Here is a 19,565-nt window from a genome sequence, read left to right as displayed (position 1 = left end):
CAGAAAGGATCAGAATTCCTGAGTAAAATTAAGTCTCAGGAGTCGGGGACAATTCAGGATTTAAGTCTATTAAGAGTCAGGGCCATGTCAGGATTCAAGTCTCAGGAATCAGGGGCAACTGAGAATTCACATTTAAGGAGTCAGGGGCATCTTCGGATTCATATGGAGGAAGAAGTTTTGATTTTTAAAATAATAGATTTTCCGACAAGAAAAATGATAATAGATTTTCCGACAAGAAAAATGATATTTAATTGATCTTTGATCAGAAAACGATTAAAAGAATAAAATTGTGAATCGGACATACCATTATTTACATGAAGGGTCACTACTATATACAATCTTATAATTTTGTTTGAATTTTAAATTTTCCAGACGTCAGGAGAGACGGACGTAATTAATTTTCCTTAGAAATAAAATATTATCTCTAATTTTTGTTAGAGGGACACAGTTTAACTCAACAGCTTGATTTTTAAGTACAAAATAATCAAATCGTAAGGTTTGACAACAAAATTAGTGAAGACGACATTTTAGGCACTCTACTTTTGATTTTGTTCACCCGGGACCTAACTTAATGAATTTGAGCTACATCGCTAAACTACCCATCTGCCGGTACAAATTTGAACCACCGACTCAAAGATTAAGGAAGTAGTTGAATCAGTGATTCAAACTTAAACCGGCGGCGATAGGCAGTTCAAATTAACATATCTTTATTTTATCCAGATTAAAAAATGACTGAGGTGGGACTGGGAGTGGGACCAGATATCAAACATTGAATCGATTATGGTACACATTTATTTCCGCCGTCTTCTTATTCTATATAGTGGTTGACCGTCGTAGGACTTCTCCAACGCATTACACAAGAATTGAATGAATAAACATTTATTTGTGTTAACACATTTTGTAATTTTTACTAACTTTAATTGTTACCTTACTTTTAGTTTTAGTAAATATATTTTCTTTATCCGTCCTAAAACATGTTTAATGTATGGAGCTACTCATATAGGTAAGCCGAAAGACTAAGATTTATAAAGAATATTGTCAACGTGCTTATAAATTTTCCATGCGGGTTGAAAATATGTGTTAGAATTCGCAAATATTAGTCCCCCTATGAACTTTAGTACAAACAAATTTACGTCCGATGTACTATTAGTGCATTGGATACAGCAACCTATGGGACACATGACTGCTCTAATGACTATAAGGACTTAAACAAGACTGATTAAACACACCTTTATTGTTCTGAAAAAATGATATTTATACATAAGAATTATTCTCATAATACACAAAAAATCTTTCGACATTTTTGATGATATCGGGCCGGAGTTAAACAGTGATATTACAGAAGGGAGTTAAAGGGACAAGAAGCATAATTTCAAGTGATATCAATGCCCGAATTTTAACGGTTTATCCTTATAAACCTTGGCTAATCAAGTATGCATTAGATTATATATTCAGGGCTTAGATTATTTTCATTTGTTCAGTTTCTCTTCAAAAGTTACTTGCTGATTTCTTACTTTCAAAAACAATTAAGAAATTCACAGAAATAAACGCTTTTCTATAATCAGAATACATTTTTGATTGGGCTTAGGTTTCATGGGTACCGTTGTTAATCTGGCATTGCTATATTTGAAATGAGGGTCACTTGAAACTACGGTTACAGTCCATTTAACAACTCAAATTATAATTAAATTTTCGGCACATAAGGTCATTTATTCATTTTGCATCTGTAGCTTCCAGAATTTTCTTGATTTTATCAATATTTATTTTTTCATCTTTTTCCCCATCTTGGTTCTCATCAGACAATTCTGAAGGAATAACTAGAATAAACAAGTTGTTAAATATTACAAGAATAATGTTTTTTTTTTTATGGAAGGGGGGGGGGGGCAGAAGGGATTTTATGTCATTTCCCTTAATCTTAAATTGTCTCTTAAACATGTTAGTAATTGTACCAAACTGTACGTAGATCCATTATATTGAACATGATTTTCAACTGATAAATTTATATGTTTTAAGACAGCATCAATTATACACAATATTAATAACATTCCACAGTTTTTTAGACCCTGGCCAATTGCTTACTAAACATGTAAATACCATAGTTTTGCTGTTTTCTGATGTGTATACCTGTTTCCTGTTTCTTCTGCTGTAAATCCTGCTTTTGTTTAACTAGCTGCTCTTTAATATTCAGCATCTTGCTTCGTATTTTATCTAAACTCTCTAAACTCAAATAAATTTTCAATCTTTGTGGTTTTTTATATTTTTTTTTTGCTCGAAAAACCGACCTTAAGAAAGAACGAACCTTATTGTCTGAAGTCGAAACACTAACGCTTAATCTCGATATCCACTGTAGTAGCTTTTGAATTCAAAAAGGAATTGAGTCGTTGAACAAATTTTGAATTTTTGAATTCCTATATCCTTGTCATAGACCTTAGATATTTCAAACTATCAAAGATTTACACCATCAGGTTGCAAAGGTATAGGGGTAAGACAATTTTAGTTTGTTTAAAGACTAAATTCCTTTTGTACTTGATCTCTTCATATAGTTTATTCCAGTGTACAATTACCACAGAAAATCAAAGAAAAATAAATCAAATCACATATATGCACAAGAAGGAGTTAATGTGTGCTTAATCCTGAGATTCACATAAAAAAAAAGGTTCTGACCTTTCATCAACTTATCAGATAGTTTCCATTAAGTTTAAACGTAATTTAATACCGAAAATCTCTACTTCAGTCCTAACCAGTAAAGTAGAGTAAAAGTCGTCTTTATTCAGCCATTTATCACAAACTTGGAAATTAGATTAAAGTCGACTTTTTTTAGCCATTTATCACAAACTTGGAAATTAGTAACTTTAAAAAATTGCTGTTCAAGGGTTTTCACTTTTAAGTGACCTTATTTATATTAAGAGCAGCATCCCCCATTCACAACGGTACTCTTAAAAGTATAAATACCCCTCTTTAAAGTTTAAATACCTCTCTTTAAAGTTTAAATACCTCTCTTTAAAGTTTAAATACACCTCTTTAAAGTTTAAATGCCTCTCTTTAAAGTTTAAATGCCCCTCTTTAAAGTTTAAATACCTCTCTTTAAAGTTTAAATACAACTCTTTAAAGTTCAAATGCCTCTCTTTAAAGTTTAAATGCCCCTCTTTAAAATTTACATGCCTCTCTTTAAGGTTTAAATACCCCTCTTTAAAGTTTTAATACCCCTCTTTAAAGTTTTAATACCCCTTTACAGTTAAAATACCCCTCTTTAAAGTTTAAATACCCCTCTCTTTACAGTTTAAATACCCCTCTTTAAAGTTTAAATACCCCTCTTTAAGGTTTAAATACCCCTCTTTAAAGTTTAAATACCCATCTTTTAAGTAAAAATACCCGTCTTTAAAGTTTAAATACCCCTCTTTACAGTTTAAATACCCCCTTTTAAAGTTTAAATACCCCTCTTTAAAGTGTAAATACCCCTCTTTTAAGTTAAAATACCCCTTTTTAAAGTTTTAATACCCCTCTTTAAAGTTTAAAGTCTAAAGTTTGCTCTTAAAATTTTCAAAAATATATCAGCATTAACTTTTTCAAATAAGGTGATTTATTTCTAAATCAAGATAAAACAAAGACGACTTTTTCATTGATATGATTTAGTCTGTTTCTTCAAACATAAAACAAAATTGAGAAAAGTAAATGAATTTTAAAATTTAAAAAAAAATAACTTATTTGAACATTCCAATGTTCCTTGGGTCTCGGGAAGTTTTTCCGAATCTAAAAAAATATAATGTTTTATTGTTTCTCAATATAATTCGATTCTTATCATTGTGTTCAATAATAATACAGATTTTAAAAAATTCGTTTACTTTTTTATCTAAATAATTTTAACTAGTGTCTAAATTAGTAAAATTACCATTATTACTAATTATTGGTGTAATAATTATAGTCCAGATTTAGAAATTAGTTGATGACAATAATTTAAAATGCAAGGAAGAAAAAATATGCTTGTGATGAAAATAATATTAAATTAATTTTATAAAATATATTCTTGGAAACACCTAAAATGGTATTTAATGTAATTTGTCAAAATTTGTAATTTCTTCGGGATAATGAGAAAGTTATTTTTCGAGTATTAATTTTCAAACATTTATCCACCGGAAATTGATTATACAATATTTGCATTAATTCTAATTTGTTTGAGAGCAAATGATACATTTTAGTAAGAAGATTCGGAATTTAATGCTTTTAATTAATATTGAAATAAATGAAACTGCCGTTTGTTGGGGATCGAATGTTCGTTTTAAACGGTACTGAATAATACTTTCAAAGCTAATTTCCCGACTTTTGTAGTTCGCGTTAATTATCTAAATAACGGTTTTAAGTAATTTGTGTATTGTAATGAATTTGTGTATTGTAATGAATTTGTGTACTGTAATAAATTCGTGTATTGGAATGAATTTGTGTGTTGGAATGAATTTGTGTATTGTAATGAATTTGTGTATTGTAATAAATTTGTGTATTGTAATGAATTTGTGTATTGGAATGAATTTGTGTATTGGAATGAATTTGTGTATTGGAATGAATTTGTGTATTGTAATGAATTTGTGTATTGTAATGAATTTGTGTATTGTTATGAATTTGTGTATTGGAATGAATTTGTGTATTGTAATGAATTTGTGTATTGTAATGAATTTGTGTATTGGAATGAATTTGTGTATTGTAATGAATTTGTGTATTGGAATGAATTTGTGTATTGGAATGAATTTGTGTATTGTAATGAATTTGTGTATTGGAATGAATTAAGGGACTTTTGACTCAACTTTAAAGTGAATGGGTCAGAAAATGCCTAATTAAAGCATTTTCTTATAAGCATTATTACAGTGAAAACCAACAAATAATGGAATAGGAAGCTGACATTATAGCAATACTTAAGTGTAGTTGGTGTTGTAACAATGCTAATAGTTTTACTTTACACCTATTAAATCACTGATTTTCTGATTTATGTCTGTTTCATTATTTCACATGCACTGCTCCGTCTCATGCTCATTGGACTTTTTAAAGTAAAAACTGGATTCTAAAAGTCGTCTTATTATTTTAGAGTGTCCTGGTATCACTGTATATAGATGTAAATATTTTGCTTCACAGTTGTATTACCTTCCAATGGCTTGAGCGTTGGAGGTTTCTGAACAGTTGAGTTTAAAAGCCCTTGGAGCCGTTCTAGGTCTATTGCACCCGGTCTAAAAACAAGAAATCGACGAACTTCACAAATTTCACACTTATCTTATTTTCGACATTAATCAAGGTTGTATAATAAGGTTGCTTACTCTCGATGAGCTCCAATGTACGGCAAATATCGTCTCCTCAGCATAGAAAGATAAAATCAGTATATGACGTCACTCTCGCCTCTATGATCAGTGACGTCATTTGAGAATGTTATCAATCTATGCTGAGGAGACGATATTTCCCGTACATTGGAGCGCAACCTCATTATACAACCTTGAAATTAATGTAGAAAATTTGAAGAAAAAAATATTTATTTTTTCTATTTTTATTTTAGTTCACAGTGAAGTTTTTGGAAAGCTTCAAGATTCAACTTTCAAAACCTTTTGAATTATACTTAGTCTCGGGCTTTAGCGAGAATGAAATAAAATAAAAACTAGTTCCTTCGAGATACAGAGAAAATTGAAGTCAAAACACTTTAGAAAACTTCGTGCTAAAATATTAGTGTCATATAGTATTAGCAGGTAAGCTTATGAAATTTGTATGTAATTGTCTTGATGCAAAGGTTACTTCTAGTTATAATAAGCTTGTTTAAAAAGCAGAATTAAAAATAAAATCTAATGGAAACAATTCTAAAAGTGCAGAATTAAACTCCAGAATTACGGTTGGATAATAGATTAAACGACTTATTTTTGCTAAAAGAAAATGAAGTTGGGGTTACTGGAGCTTAACATATATTATGACTCTAATATACATAAATGGATTTAGTTGGCTAGGTAATTATTCTAAATATAACAGGAATTAACTTAACTATTAGAAGACTTAGGCAAAAGTAAATATAGAGAGTCCCAACAGGGTGTGTCAAACAAAAATTAAAATAATTAATAATTTCTTGGGTAATTCACATCTGTGATTAAAGAACGAAATTATACGTTCGGCTATAGCAACAGGCATTTACAGGCGAAAACACAGGTTTTTAGGCCAATGGCATCTTAAAATATGGAAGTAAGAGATTATTTTCTCATAAATGTTTAAAGTTGGTCTACATGGACGCGAAAAGGTCAGAATTCCCAGCTCCGGTTTTTATATCACTTAAAATCCAGCCTGTTGTCTGTTTTTTTTTGGTTCCAATGTTAAATTAACTGCACTATTAAAACCTATGCCGCAATCTTATTTAATACATTGAATAGAATGGTGAAGACGAAGGTAGGACTGGGGCACATTCAGACTTTTTATGAGCCGTTCCTTAAAGATTCTGTAAAATTGTTTTAACAAACCTAGCACGAAACATTCCGTTCGATAACGGTATTTTCCGTTATTTTTAAAAGTTCGTGGCAGTAACACAAGATATTTCAGAAATTGTTTTTGCTAGCCTTTGAAGACAACATACAAAAACATTAAAATAAATAAGTTATGCGCCATTTCAAAATAAACATTTACATTGGCTTTAAACAATTCATTAAAGTTGATTGATGTCAGTATATATTGTTAACATATACATTAACAAAAACATTAACCTGTAACATTTATATGTTAATATGAATTAATATTACCATTTGTATAGTTGATATTAACATTTATTAAATTAACAAATAACATCAATGATCTCATATCATGTCTGTTATCGTCGAATGAAAGTCGCCGATTTTGAAACACGTCCTTTCGTTAATTTTTATTTACCGTTCATTTTTTTTAATAACGGCTACTTGCATTCGTTAAAGATTTCTTAAATAACAGGTTTTGCCGGTCATTAATTTCTAAAACTTACATTACTGTAGTAGAGAACAGATCATCAACCGAAGCTTCAGTAACTGTAGGAAAGGTTTCTTGAGACATGCTTGTAGGGTTGAGAGTGTTAGAGATGTTTTCCAAAAGGGAACCCGAGGTTTTCTCAGAAGAGAGGTTTTGGGAGACTTCTGACCTATTTTTGGAATCATATTGAGAGTTCTCATTTCTCAGGAGAATTGGAATTCCAGGTTTAATTGCAGGAACTTGTTTTCGCAGATGTGGACGCACATTTGTTTCTAGTTCAGGATTTTGTACTTTGGTTTTATCAACTTCAAGAAGAACTGGACTTGCTACTAGGTCTTCCTCCTTTAAAATAGGATTTTTGAAATAATTAATGCATTAAACATTTCTCTTTATTTCAACTGAATATGTTAAGGGAAAAAACAGACAGTTTTCTTTAGACTTTCAATCCTATGATAACCAATGAAAATAAGAAGTTGAAAAAAAACTTTAAAATATGAAATTTTCAAAAGCTGCATCATAGGGATTAAAAATTTGTAAAAAATTGAATTAAATTGAGTAATAAAAGTTATTGGAACAATTTTCAATAAAATCATAAAAAAATTATCTATCAACAAGATTAATGTGAATTAAATTATCTTTCAACAAGATTAATGTGAATTAAATTATCTTTCAACAAGATTAATATGAACTAATTAGTAATTATCTCACACTAATATCCATTAATAAACATTAAAAGGCCTGGGCAAAGGGGTCTAAATATATTTATTTAAAACGGCTTTAGAGTCTGGGTATAAAGTTGTGTAACATGTTCATATCAATTTTTAAGACCAGATCAATAAAAGGGAGCTTTTAAAAAATAGAAAAAAGTGTCCAAAAAATGTAAAATATAAAAATGTTTATATTTGAAATCAATCAGAATGACAAATGTTTTAAAATTAATTCTTCAAGGTCTTTTCAAAAATGTAAGTTATAAAGCCTTAAAAGCTTTTAAAATGCCGTCCGCCACCATAGTAAATCGTATATGGAACCCTTTAAATGCAGGGTCACTTTTACGTTCACAACCCCTTTAAATGAAGTTACCTGTGTGACCCGATCAGCTTTTGGGAAATAATCCTTGAGGTCTGCGTTTTTTAAAACATCTAAAAAGTAGAAACATTTAAAAAATCAATTTTTCAAAACTACATTTAGGAATTAAAAAGTAGTGTCAAATAGTAAGAATTCAGATAAATTAGCGGCCGTAACATATTTTAAAATATTTCAATATGAAATGAGATTTTAAAAATCTGACTCCCGGAGTTCGCAATAAAAACAGGCAAAAATATGAAAAGCTTTTGAAGGGTAAAGTTCAAAGATTGCTGACGATGGTTGAGGGACCGAATTTAATAAATTTGAACTACCTAGGTTCAAATTTGAATCACCGATTAAAATCATTCATACATCTTCAACTTTGAAACAGTGGATCAAATTTGAACCACAAGAAGGTAGGTATAGGGTTATTTTACCCACAAATTTTGAGATTGTAACCTTTATCATGACGATTTCTAGATAAAGTTAAGTCATCTGCCCTAATTATGGTCTTTAATAGTCTTTTATAGTCCTTTTACAGTCCTTTTACAGTGCTTTTACAGTCCTTTTATAGTCCTTTTATAGTCCTTTTACAGTCCTTTTATAGTCCTTTTAATGATCACAGAACAAAAACCAATTTGCAGTTGTAGTGAATTATAAATCTAGGGAAACAGACGTGTATAAATCCCGTAGAGTCGTCTCTGAAGTCTCGTCCTTTGTGGGTAACCCTGCTGTTCATCAACGTAATTAAATTCATTAAATTCGGTCGACAGTATTTTATTTGATGTAAACTGAGACCCATTAGCTGTGAATCAGGAGATGACTGTTAACCTCAAATTACGGTTTAAAAACAGCAATTGTGCAGTGTGCACAGACATATTTCACTTAATAAGGTGATTTTCAGGCTATACTAAAAGATTTAGTAAATGTATTTCTTTGGAAGATTGTTGTGAAGACGACTTGATTAATGATGTATTAGGTTAGGGGAGGCCAAGGTTCTTTAATAAGGTTGGTTACTCTGGATGCGCTCCAATGTAAGGAAAATGTCGTCTCCTTAGCATAATTAGAATCCGCATATGACGTCACTTATTATAGAAACTGTATACCTGGATATTTTCCTTGACATTTCTTCAATTTCTAAACAATTAACATAATATGTCATTTTTTCAAACATATTTTGATTTATTTGGTGTTTAGAGAGCGGAGGAAGGCAGGCAGCCATGAGCCACCACTATTTCCCCTTCTTAAACTGTTTTACAATGAAATTTTGACACATTTGACTGAGTATTGCATCTTGAAATATCAGAAAATTGGTTAATGAGTGATTTTAAGATGGATTTAGTGTAATGAGTCAGTAATTGAATAATCATTAGACTTTGTGATATTTCAAGATGCAATACTCAGTCAAATTTTTCAAAAAATTTCATTGTAAAACAGTTTAAGAATTCGACACACAAAAAATTTATCTTAAGAAGAATTGAAAAAATGGTTTGAGTTGTGCTTTTTTGAGTGACGCGGCTGGATTTTTTAAAATCAGACTTTAAAGGCCCTAAATATACCATTTAAAAAAGTAGTTTTGCCCAGAAGAGTCAAATGTGGTGGTACGGAAGGGGAAATAGTGGTGGCTCAACGCTGCCGGAAGAGAAAAAAGCTAATATGTGGCACGGAAGGGGAAACAGTGGTGGCTTATGGCCGCCTGCCTTCCCCCGCTCGTTTAGATGCGAAAGCGGAAAATAATATTGCGTTAAAATTGCAATTTTATAAAAAAAATTCATTTTCAAATCTTCGAAAATAAGTATTATGGCCTAAAATAATTCAATTTTGATCATACACATTCAAATCTCAGTCCTTTCCTTGGTTTCCATCGATGTTTGCATACTTTTGCACAATTCCGCGAAAATTTATACGCAAAAATGAATGCAACAAGCAGAACGTTACGATACGCAATTACACATTCCGTAAATTATATCTTATGTCGGGAAGCGTATAAAATGCGGAATATAAAGGTTCCTTGCAAAAATGCGGAATTTAAGAGCAACGATTTGTCTTTTCTGTTGGAAACCCTGCCATGTAAAATATCGACCATGAAAAAGTTTGTAAAAAAAGTTGAGTTTAACTGATTTGGAATGTTTTAAATAAACCGATATTCAAGAATCGAACTCATTCTCTCTTCACTAAATAGTTAAGATTTCTGAGATTTGAAAAATGTTATTAATTTATCCCGCTATAATTATTGTTGTCATTTCAATAGATGACAAATGAAAATTTAAATTCTACTTACTGTGATTAAATTGTCTTTTTTATCGTTTAACTGATGCATCGCTGTCTTAATCTCTTCAACAATATTCAGATAAACTCCTTTTAATAATAAGTTTTTTAATAAATACTTTGTTTGTCTGTTTGTCTATTTGTTTGTAACAGATAAACGTCAAAACGGCTGTACCGGTTGGGCCCACATTTTTTATGAGACCTCAAATAACTCCAGGAAAGGTTTATGGATGCTCAAAATTACAAAAAAATATCTCTAAAACTTTTTGATTTTCGTTAAGTTTTGAAAATCCACGAAAAAATATTATTATATTCGTGAACTTTTTTTGTTAAAAGATAGAACAAGAATTAAAAGTTGAAATAGTTTTTTCTTCTATATTTCTTTGCTTTTTATAAACGATTTCACCTGTCAAATTGCTTGAATCCGTTTCTATGATTCGGCGTCCAGAGATCTCTGTCTGAATTATTTGATTAAAAGGAAAAATCATTTTTTATCCAACTAAGTAGCTTTATACGATCTGAACGTCTTTAGGAAGACAATCCGCGAATGATTTGATTTTTCTAGATAGAAGACGGTTTGGTAACCAACAATTCCACGACAGTGGACTGTGAAATTATGATGAAGGATGTTTATAAAAAAAACCTTTATTTTGATTTTTACAGTTGAAAGACTGCACATAATCTGTTTTATTTCCCTACTTGGTATGATTGATGGCTTATCTGAGATCCAGTCCAATGTCCAAACAAGTACTTCAAGGCCTATTCTGATTCAAATATTTCTGATTCAAGCAATAATACGTGTTGACTGTTCTTTAACTCTCAACAGAATGAGAATTCTAGTTTTTTTTTTACTTTTAATTAACAGAAATTTAAAGGATTTTTTGTTAATGATTTTTTTTTTAATGTATAGGGTAGATTACAGGGCCCGGCAGTTTTTTTGTTGCATTTTTTCAATCTTCCCATTGCACCCAAACTGTAAAAGTTATCGATCTAATTATTTTTTCAATGAGTTGGTTTGAAAAATATGGGCTATGAACATGCATTTCAACCCTAAACCTATTCTCTATAATAGGCCCTCTTTTTCTAGGCGTGGTACATACATTTCACTATACGTTACAATATCGTGGATGTCTCTAGATCCCGTACTTAAATGCGAAAACATTCCCTTTTAGAATTTATTATTTTGAATCCCCTTTTCAGTAGATGATAGATTTGAACTATTCCAGGATCTCAGAATTTCATCTTTTTCTGAAAAAATATCTTATTATTATCATTATTTTAAACTCGGTTTTATCATAATAAAAAAGAACCTTTTCAACACTCAAAGGGGCATTTATTTTATGGTGTCCCTCCCGTGATAAAATGCCGTGTCCGATTCACCCTTAAGTACCCTTAAACCCTTTTTATGTTCAAGAATGAATGAAATAATCTTTAATCTTTGAAAACTGATTATTTATAATTGGCAACTGTCGAAATTAAACTAATTTTTTGAAGTTAGAATTACAAGGGTATCTTGCCCATTATTGTTCATATTAATGTTTAAAAGGTACCAATGTAAAATGAATATTGATTGAAATTTTAATGTAAAAAACCCTTCGAATTGTGTTTACCTCTTGAAACTCCAGTGCTGTTCAAAATCTGATCATACAGAACCTGCAATTTTTGATTAAAAAAACTAGGACTAGAGATATTTGGTACATATTTATGACTTGTTTGCTTCAGAAATGAAAGAGTGACTCTTCACACAATTTCTGACCCTAAAGTAAAAGTAAATTCAACCGCGTCAACCTTGTTGCACCGGCTAGTTCTATTGAGTGTCTGCTTTATTTAACCAAAGTCCGGGCGATACAGTAAAAACTGGGACCGGAAAGGTTGACCTGGTCCAGAAACGTACAACGGCTGCCCGTGTCTTACTAGAACCCCTGGCACATGCTAAAACCAAGAGTCTTCATCCTTGATGCGGCGAAATAATGTCTATTTTTGTATCTACCTTGTGTTTTATGCAGGACAAAATGCTTTAGCCGGGATTTCTTTCTTTTTTATTTGTTTAAATGCCAGTTTAGCATCCCCAATTGTTAAACTGGAATTCAAATAAAAAAGTAAAATCACCAAAAAATGTTTTTACAGGGTTTATAAATTTATTCAGTTCAAGTTCCACAAAAAATGTGGCTTTTTATGAAAACCCGCGAAATGTAAAATGTTACTTATTTGCTTTGGAACAAATAAGAAACTTTTTGTATACAAGATCATAAAATTGTGAGTAAAGCCCAGGGTAAAAACTCTCTCAAGAAAATCAAATAAATTTCAAATAAGTTGAGTTTGCCAAATCCTATATTGAATTGAAGAAAACAAATAAAGCATATACTTGAAACTTTTATTTGTATTTAATTCATCTTGGAGTTTCATAATTTAATTACTGATAATAATAACCTCATAATTTGCGTAAAGAAAATTGTTGAATCAGAAAAATTTCAAAAAACAAGTTCTTAAACTGATATTTATTTTGCTTTTTTTTACCCAATTTTTGTGTTAGTTCAGTCTGGATCTGTTTCCTACCTTATTTATTCTTAAAACATTTTCTTGATTTTTTGCCGTGTAATCAGATCTATCAGAGTCATCTTTTCTGTAATCACAGTATATTAGTACAGTACAGTACAGTACAGTACAGTACACTGTACTAGATATTAAAGGCCAGTAAAGGACAGTAAAGGACAGTACAATGCAGTACAGTTGAGTAGTCTACTGCAGTACAGTGCAAAACAGTAAAGTACAATTTAATGAACGCAGTAAAATGCAGTACATAATTAAGGCATATATGAACCCGATTACTGCAGGATCAGAACCAGTACAAGGAAAAAAGCCGATCTAGTGTTTACTCGTACAAGCCCATATTATGTACAATATATCCCTAATTATTCTCAAACAAAAATAAAATAACATACCCAGATTGAGTATGATAGTGTCTGGTCAATGCTATCATTTCAGTCATACTCTCCTTTAACCTTCTCTCACAGTTTTCTTCCTAAAAATAATAAAAAATATTAAAATTCAAAGTTTTTTAATTTAAAAATTTGCTTATATCCAGTTTTTTAAGTTATCAAAGTTGTTGAAGTTAATTAACCGAAAGTTTAAAGTTTCTCTCAGGAAAATGCCAGGATTTTCTTAATTCTTTTAAAATAATATTTTTAATTGAACTTACTAGAGAGAAAATGGAACCAAAAACTGTTAAAACGTGTTTATGAATATTTTCATTTTCATCTTTAAAAGAATTTATCAAAAATAGTTAAAATTTAGAAACAGAAAGCAAAACTGACTCGTTTAAAAAATGCATAAAATAAAGTATAAAATGGGTATTTTGTTATTGGAAAACATGAATTGCATTTTATGAGTTATTGACTCAAAGTTTTAAGAAAATTGTGCAAGTAATCCATTTTCTAAACTGCTCTAATCCTTTATTGTAAGAAAATATTTTCAATCAATAAAAATCTGTTTATTGGAATCATCTAAAACCTCAAGGTTTTCGCAGATTTAAGTAAAGTGTGATCGCTGTTCTGATGACTTTTAATGACAGAAAAAAAAAGATTGCCAACACATATTTTCGACGTAAGCCTATACCCTCTTTAATTTTTCGCGAACTCTCCCTTTAACCTTGATTAATTTGTTAACCTCTTCAGTCTCTCTCATAACCTGTTCAGTCTCTCTCATAACCTGTTCAGTCTCTCTCATAACCTGCTCAGTCTCTCTCATAACCTGCTCCCGTCAACAACAAGCAACTCACTCTCCCAAACCAGATCTAACCAGCTGACCCGGCTGTATNGGCAGACGACTTCAAGTAAAATAAATAGTAAAAAGTAATAATGTGATTAATACATGCATTTTTTAAATTGTAATTCGAATTTTATAAACCATGAATAAATATTTAGATTTAAAAAAAATTTTTAACCTTATACCTCACTTATTTTCTTACAAAATTAATTTAAAAAGAAAAGTGACAAAAAAAGATTTTAAGGGTACCTTAGGTTCACTTTTTAAAACAAGTGTCGCTTTAAAAATGTGAACAGTCCCTTTAAATAAATATATACCTTCTGTGCAATCCTAGCAAACTTGTCTTTCTGTTCTCTTATCTGATCAAACAGATAAGTTGGAGAATTCTCATTCTGAAATAATCAGCTTGTTTAGTAAAATTTAACACACAAAACATGACAGTTTAAAGAAGTCTTGAAGATTGTATTTCCCCTTCAAAGTAATTTATGGCATTCATTCATCAATCTAGTGAACAAGTTCTATGAATCTTGAAAAAAATATTACAAAATTCACCCTTGCCTCAAATTTCCAAATTGTGGTCTGTCTTTTATAAATACTTTTTTAATTACCAGGCGGAGTTAAACAACTTTTATTACAATTCATTAAAACAATATATAAATTGTCTTAATTTAAACAAACTTTTTCATATTCTGGTAGCTTTAAACCAAACAGGCTGGGGGGGGGNGGATCAGAGATAGTCAGGACAAGAGCATAAACAAAATATAAAAGCATATTGGCAACCCTTTTTAAATTTTTCAACTCAAAATTTGTATTTGGCCCAAATTCTTAAATAGAATTTCTTGGGTATATGCTCATAAAACCTCACAAATATTATATAATATTAATCTCATCAAGGATAAAAATGTAATAATGGAATTCTTAAACTCAATGAAATAATCTTGATGCACTCTTTAACTGAGGCCTGTTTTTTAGATCAATATCATGTAAATCTACTACATAATGATTACATAACATTGACAACATACATTATTTACAACTTTATTACGTAATTTGGCAAGCAGGGTAATAAATGTAAATCTACTTACATATTGAGCTTGCTGCTGACACGTGGAGAGTTTTCTCTTTAAGATTTCCATATCTAGATTCAATCGTATCATTATTCTTTATTCAAGTATTATGGGTAAAATTTCAGATGGACTTGAGTTTATGTCTGCGCAGTTTCAAATAAACCTTTGATAAAAATGTGTTAAATTAACAATTCTCTTCCATGCATCTTAAATAAGATACTAGAGAAAGTTTGTTTCCTACACAACGTTTTTCAAATCCGAACTTTTTAAACTTGCGTGTAAGATAATTTATTTCTCAATCAGGAAATTCAGCGCATTTTTATCTACTATACACGTGTCGTGTATACTGGAGGAAATACCTTACTTAATATCTAAATTTGACTTTTTTTGCTCGTCTGTCTATGGCTAAATAATGTCCAACGGCTAAAAAGATCGGGCCCATATTTTTTGTGACATTTCACTCGATTCCTGGCCTCTCCAGTAAAAACTAGTAAAAGAGAAAAACTTTGCGTTTAAAAAATTTGACGATTTTTAATTTTATAAATCTATCAATGTTTATATGAAAAATTCGCAAAATTTACAGTTTTACAATAGCAAAAAAAATGGCTGCTTCAAAGGAAAATAAAAACGCTTAATTTGTTGCTACAATAGGGACCCGAAGCACCCTAAAAGCCTAGTTCTTTTAAAAGGAAGGAAAAGTCTAGTTATCAGCAAATACGATCCGTCTTTTTTACCAAGCATTATTTCGATAAAAATTCGATAAATATACAGAAGTGAAATCTATCCGTTTAAATGTTAAAATAAATATTCTAAAAAGTTTTTGCAAATATAATTTTAATAATTACTTGGAAGAGTCTGATACCAGCTTACAAGCCCTTGACACTCGTGACGAAGAGCCTGGAACAAAAATCATCAATAAAATATATTCGATAAAAAAATATAAAATTACAAACAAAAATTGAAATAAAAAGATGAAAACCTGGAGATTGCCTGTGCAATGTCCCATAGCAGCGTGCACTGTGACTAGATTATCTCTAAATAGATTAATATATAGTCTTTTTATTTTCTTTCATTTATATCAAGCTTTTGTTTTAAGCAGCATAAACATGGAAACAAAGAGAAGCTTCACTTTAATACTTGTACAATTGTAATTTAAAAAAGCGGGTTAACAGTAAAAACTTTAAAAAAGCCTCTGCATTGTATTAATATAATCGCCGACCAGTATATCTGATTGCGCGGTTATCCAGAGGTGCAAAGAAGTGGGGGGTAGGGTGTGGAGGCCGGTGGCACCCCCCTATTCAACCTCCTTCGATAAACAGAAGGTTAGTTACCAAAATGTCAGGTTAGCAAATTATTATGCTCCTTTAGTAAATATAATTTATGAGTTAAGCGCAGCCAGTTGGAAATTTGTGGAAATTTAACACATTAAAAGTTGAAATTTGTGAAATTTTACATTGGATGAATTTTTATTTGTTACTTGTCACTGTAACTTAGAAAAATGTCTTTTTAACAGTTTTGAGCAACTTTGAAAGTGTTTAAATTTCCCTTTAAAACATACAGATACACAAGTGTTTAATGACTAACAATCCTATGGAACCACATTTAATGAATAGGAGGAGTAGTTTAACTACAAAGAAGGAGTTAAGCCACTTATCTTTTTCACTGGTTTAAAGAGAAGTGGTTCAACTCAGACTAAGTAGTTCTACTACTTTTCGCTATACATTAAATTTGGTCTAAGAAAAATAAAAAAGAGAAAGAATTTTTAATATTTTGTTGGATATTTTCTACAAATATATATATATATATATACATGTAAACCAATTACTCCTCTGTAAATATGCAATATACAATATGCATTGTGTCCTGCATATATTACATTTGTTTCAAGTAAACCTTGAAGAGAGTACGCTATTGTACTGTGTGCTATGTGCATTACCATACGTTTACAGCCAACCAAAATAAGCAAGTTCTCAGGAAAAAATATTGACAGTATTTTTTTCAATTACTGCTTTTAAACTGAAACTAGAAACAAGCACGTTGAAGTCTTTGAAATGTACATGCCCAAGACTAGAAAAAATTGAGTGGTGAAGTAAAGCCAAAGCCCAATGTATTGCAACTTGCAACACTTTAAAGCCGACGCGGTCTTAAAATCTGAAGCACATCTTTCAAACTTGTCTAGATCTCTGTGCCTTTGTCTTCCAGTTTATGAGAAAAGAAAAATGGTTTGACTCCAAATTTATAACCAAAACAAAATTCTACATCAAGAACCAAGAACGGTGGAATTCTTACCCTCTTCTTTCTATAATGTAACTGAGGATTTTACAGCTTGAAGCCAAATTATAAAAAAAGTTGCAAAAGTTAGCAATACATTTCAATTGTAACCATTACAAATCTTATAATGGGAAATCTTATCTAATAGAACAGAGACGACATTCATTCCACAGTTTTTGATCCTCACTGTACTCTCTTTATAGCTTCTTTTAACTACAAGGTGACTAAACAAGTTTATTTAAGCTTTTTAGCCTACTGCACTTACTTTTAAGGTTAAAACGGCATTTTAGAGCAAAATGTTTTATAAGTTTGGAAACACTTGTTAGTACAATAGAACAGTTTTTTCAGAAAACCTTTGAATATGGTAGAGGAACTCACTATACCTGAGATTTATACCGATGGAACTTACTGGAAATATACCTGAGATTTATACCGATGAAACTTACTGGAAATATACCTGAGATTTTTACCGATGGAACTTAATGGAAATATACCTGAGATTTATACCGATGGAACTTACTGGAAATATACCTGAGATTTATACCGATGGAACTTACTGGAAATATACCTGAGATTTATACCGATGGAATTTAATGGAAATATACCTAAGATTTATTACCGATGGAACTTAATGGAAATATACCTGAGATTTATACCGATGGAACTTACTGGAAATATACCTGAGATTTATACCGATGGAATTTAATGGAAATATACCTAAGATTTATACCGATGGAACTTACTAGAACTATACCTGAGATTTATACCGATGAGTTTAAGATTATGAATTCCATCATGTAATCTTACAAGACGATCCATTAAATAAATATAGAACTCATTCACATCCTTCAACACTTTCTGACCACGGTAAAATCTAAACAAATAAGTATTCACCCAATCTTGTAGTTTTTTGTGTATCATACTCCATTATTTTTAAACGTCAATTTGGCAATAACCAAAAAATAGGCCAGGTCCTGCCATTTTCAAAATTTATAATCCATATAAGTCCATTATTCCTCATTGATTATTACTTATAAGAATTTAATTCCTAAATTTGATAATTTATATTTGATATTTACTTCATGAATGTCCTAAACTTGTGTGTTTTTTTCTTAATTTTTTGTACAATTGCTTTCTTATTTCCGTTTAAAGCCGAATCGACAATTTTTTAAAATTTCCTTCTAAATGGCTAAGCCGGAAAATTTTTAAGTTTTAAATGTTATCTAAAGCCCGGATAAAAAAAATAAATTTTGAAAGATCTTAATGTCATAACAAAGAATGCTGAAAAGGAAAAGGAAAATTGGACACAAATTTTTTTATTAAAATAATATTTTTAGAATTTATATTCTAACACTGTTAGAAGTCAGGTAAAGAAAACACAAGGCTTAGTTTAAACTTTTACAAGAAGAATACTTCATTACAAAAAAGAAACTTGTATTTGTCTTTCAAATTGTTTTGCAAATACTATTTCAATGGCCTCTAATTAAGAATACTTTTTTACTATTACTTAAGAATACATTTGTAAAAAATATACAATTACTGAACAATTTTATACAATGTAGAACTGAAAAGAGACCCACTAGCTATAGTAGAAGACGACATTTATAGTAATCTTCTGTTTCAATTATGTTGTTATGAAGCAAATAGTTTTAACAGAAGCTTTAAAATCAACTTATTAATTGATATTGGTCTGCTTGTACTGTATAATTTATATGTTTGATGTTAAAAAGACAATTAAAAATAATAATAAACTAATAATAAACTTGAGATTATAAATCGTCATCCTATCGTCCCATTGGAACATGCATGGAAAGTTCTGGTTTTACAAGAACTTTTAAATACAAGAATAAATTATTTATATGTTGAAGGATTCAATGATTACGTATTAACTGAAATAATAAATATGTTATGTAATGAGTAATGATCAATGTTGTCTATTTGTGCATAATTTTGCATATTTTTCTCTTTTCTTTTGGAAACCTCCCGGGTAGAATCTAAGAGTCTGAAACCTAGTCTTAGACGCCGGGCCGACCTCCTCAGACCCTCTGTTTTTGGAAAAAAATATCAAATTTCACCAAATATATGTAATATGAGCAAAAACCATTAAAATATTTGAGCATTCCTCTCCCCATCCCTTTCTTCAAGCACCCCTCCATATGTCCCAACCCCAGTTTCTGCTGT

At 30.5% G+C, this 19,565-nt stretch overlaps 1 protein-coding gene across 9 annotated transcripts in view; it reads right to left on the bottom strand.

The window, feature by feature from the left end:
- Nucleotides 1-1,702: 1,702 nt before the first annotated feature.
- LOC111713865 (desmoplakin) overlaps nt 1,703-19,565 on the bottom strand; it is a 42,152-nt gene continuing 24,289 nt past the window's right edge. For 2 of the 9 annotated variants that reach the window (XM_023488836.1, XM_023488830.1), the window contains exons 25-44: nt 18,146-18,258; nt 17,805-17,811; nt 16,093-16,147; nt 15,959-16,010; nt 15,132-15,184; nt 14,364-14,438; nt 13,224-13,303; nt 12,838-12,904; nt 11,892-11,934; nt 11,474-11,529; nt 10,981-11,040; nt 10,688-10,739; nt 10,295-10,371; nt 9,120-9,150; nt 8,029-8,087; nt 6,965-7,290; nt 5,131-5,213; nt 3,724-3,750; nt 2,125-2,217; nt 1,703-1,817 (exon numbers count right to left, since the gene is read on the bottom strand). In XM_023488836.1, coding sequence (XP_023344604.1) covers nt 1,714-1,817; nt 2,125-2,217; nt 3,724-3,750; nt 5,131-5,213; nt 6,965-7,290; nt 8,029-8,087; nt 9,120-9,150; nt 10,295-10,371; nt 10,688-10,739; nt 10,981-11,040; nt 11,474-11,529; nt 11,892-11,934; nt 12,838-12,904; nt 13,224-13,303; nt 14,364-14,438; nt 15,132-15,184; nt 15,959-16,010; nt 16,093-16,147; nt 17,805-17,811; nt 18,146-18,258 — 1,513 coding nt within the window. In that variant the 3' untranslated portion in view covers nt 1,703-1,713. Of the gene's footprint in view, nt 1,818-2,124; nt 2,218-3,715; nt 3,751-5,130; nt 5,214-6,964; nt 7,291-8,028; nt 8,088-9,119; nt 9,151-10,294; nt 10,372-10,687; nt 10,740-10,980; nt 11,041-11,473; nt 11,530-11,891; nt 11,935-12,837; nt 12,905-13,223; nt 13,304-14,363; nt 14,439-15,131; nt 15,185-15,958; nt 16,011-16,092; nt 16,148-17,804; nt 17,812-18,101; nt 18,109-18,138; nt 18,259-19,565 lie in introns of those variants that run through there. The other 7 variants (XM_023488835.1, XM_023488833.1, XM_023488834.1 and 4 more) reach the window with 7 other exon arrangements.

Source organism: Eurytemora carolleeae, unplaced genomic scaffold, assembly GCF_000591075.1.
Source record: "Eurytemora carolleeae unplaced genomic scaffold, Eaff_2.0 scaffold3, whole genome shotgun sequence".
NCBI classification, from domain to species: Eukaryota; Metazoa; Arthropoda; class Copepoda; order Calanoida; family Temoridae; genus Eurytemora; species Eurytemora carolleeae.
This window is presented reverse-complemented; position numbering and strand designations above follow the sequence as displayed.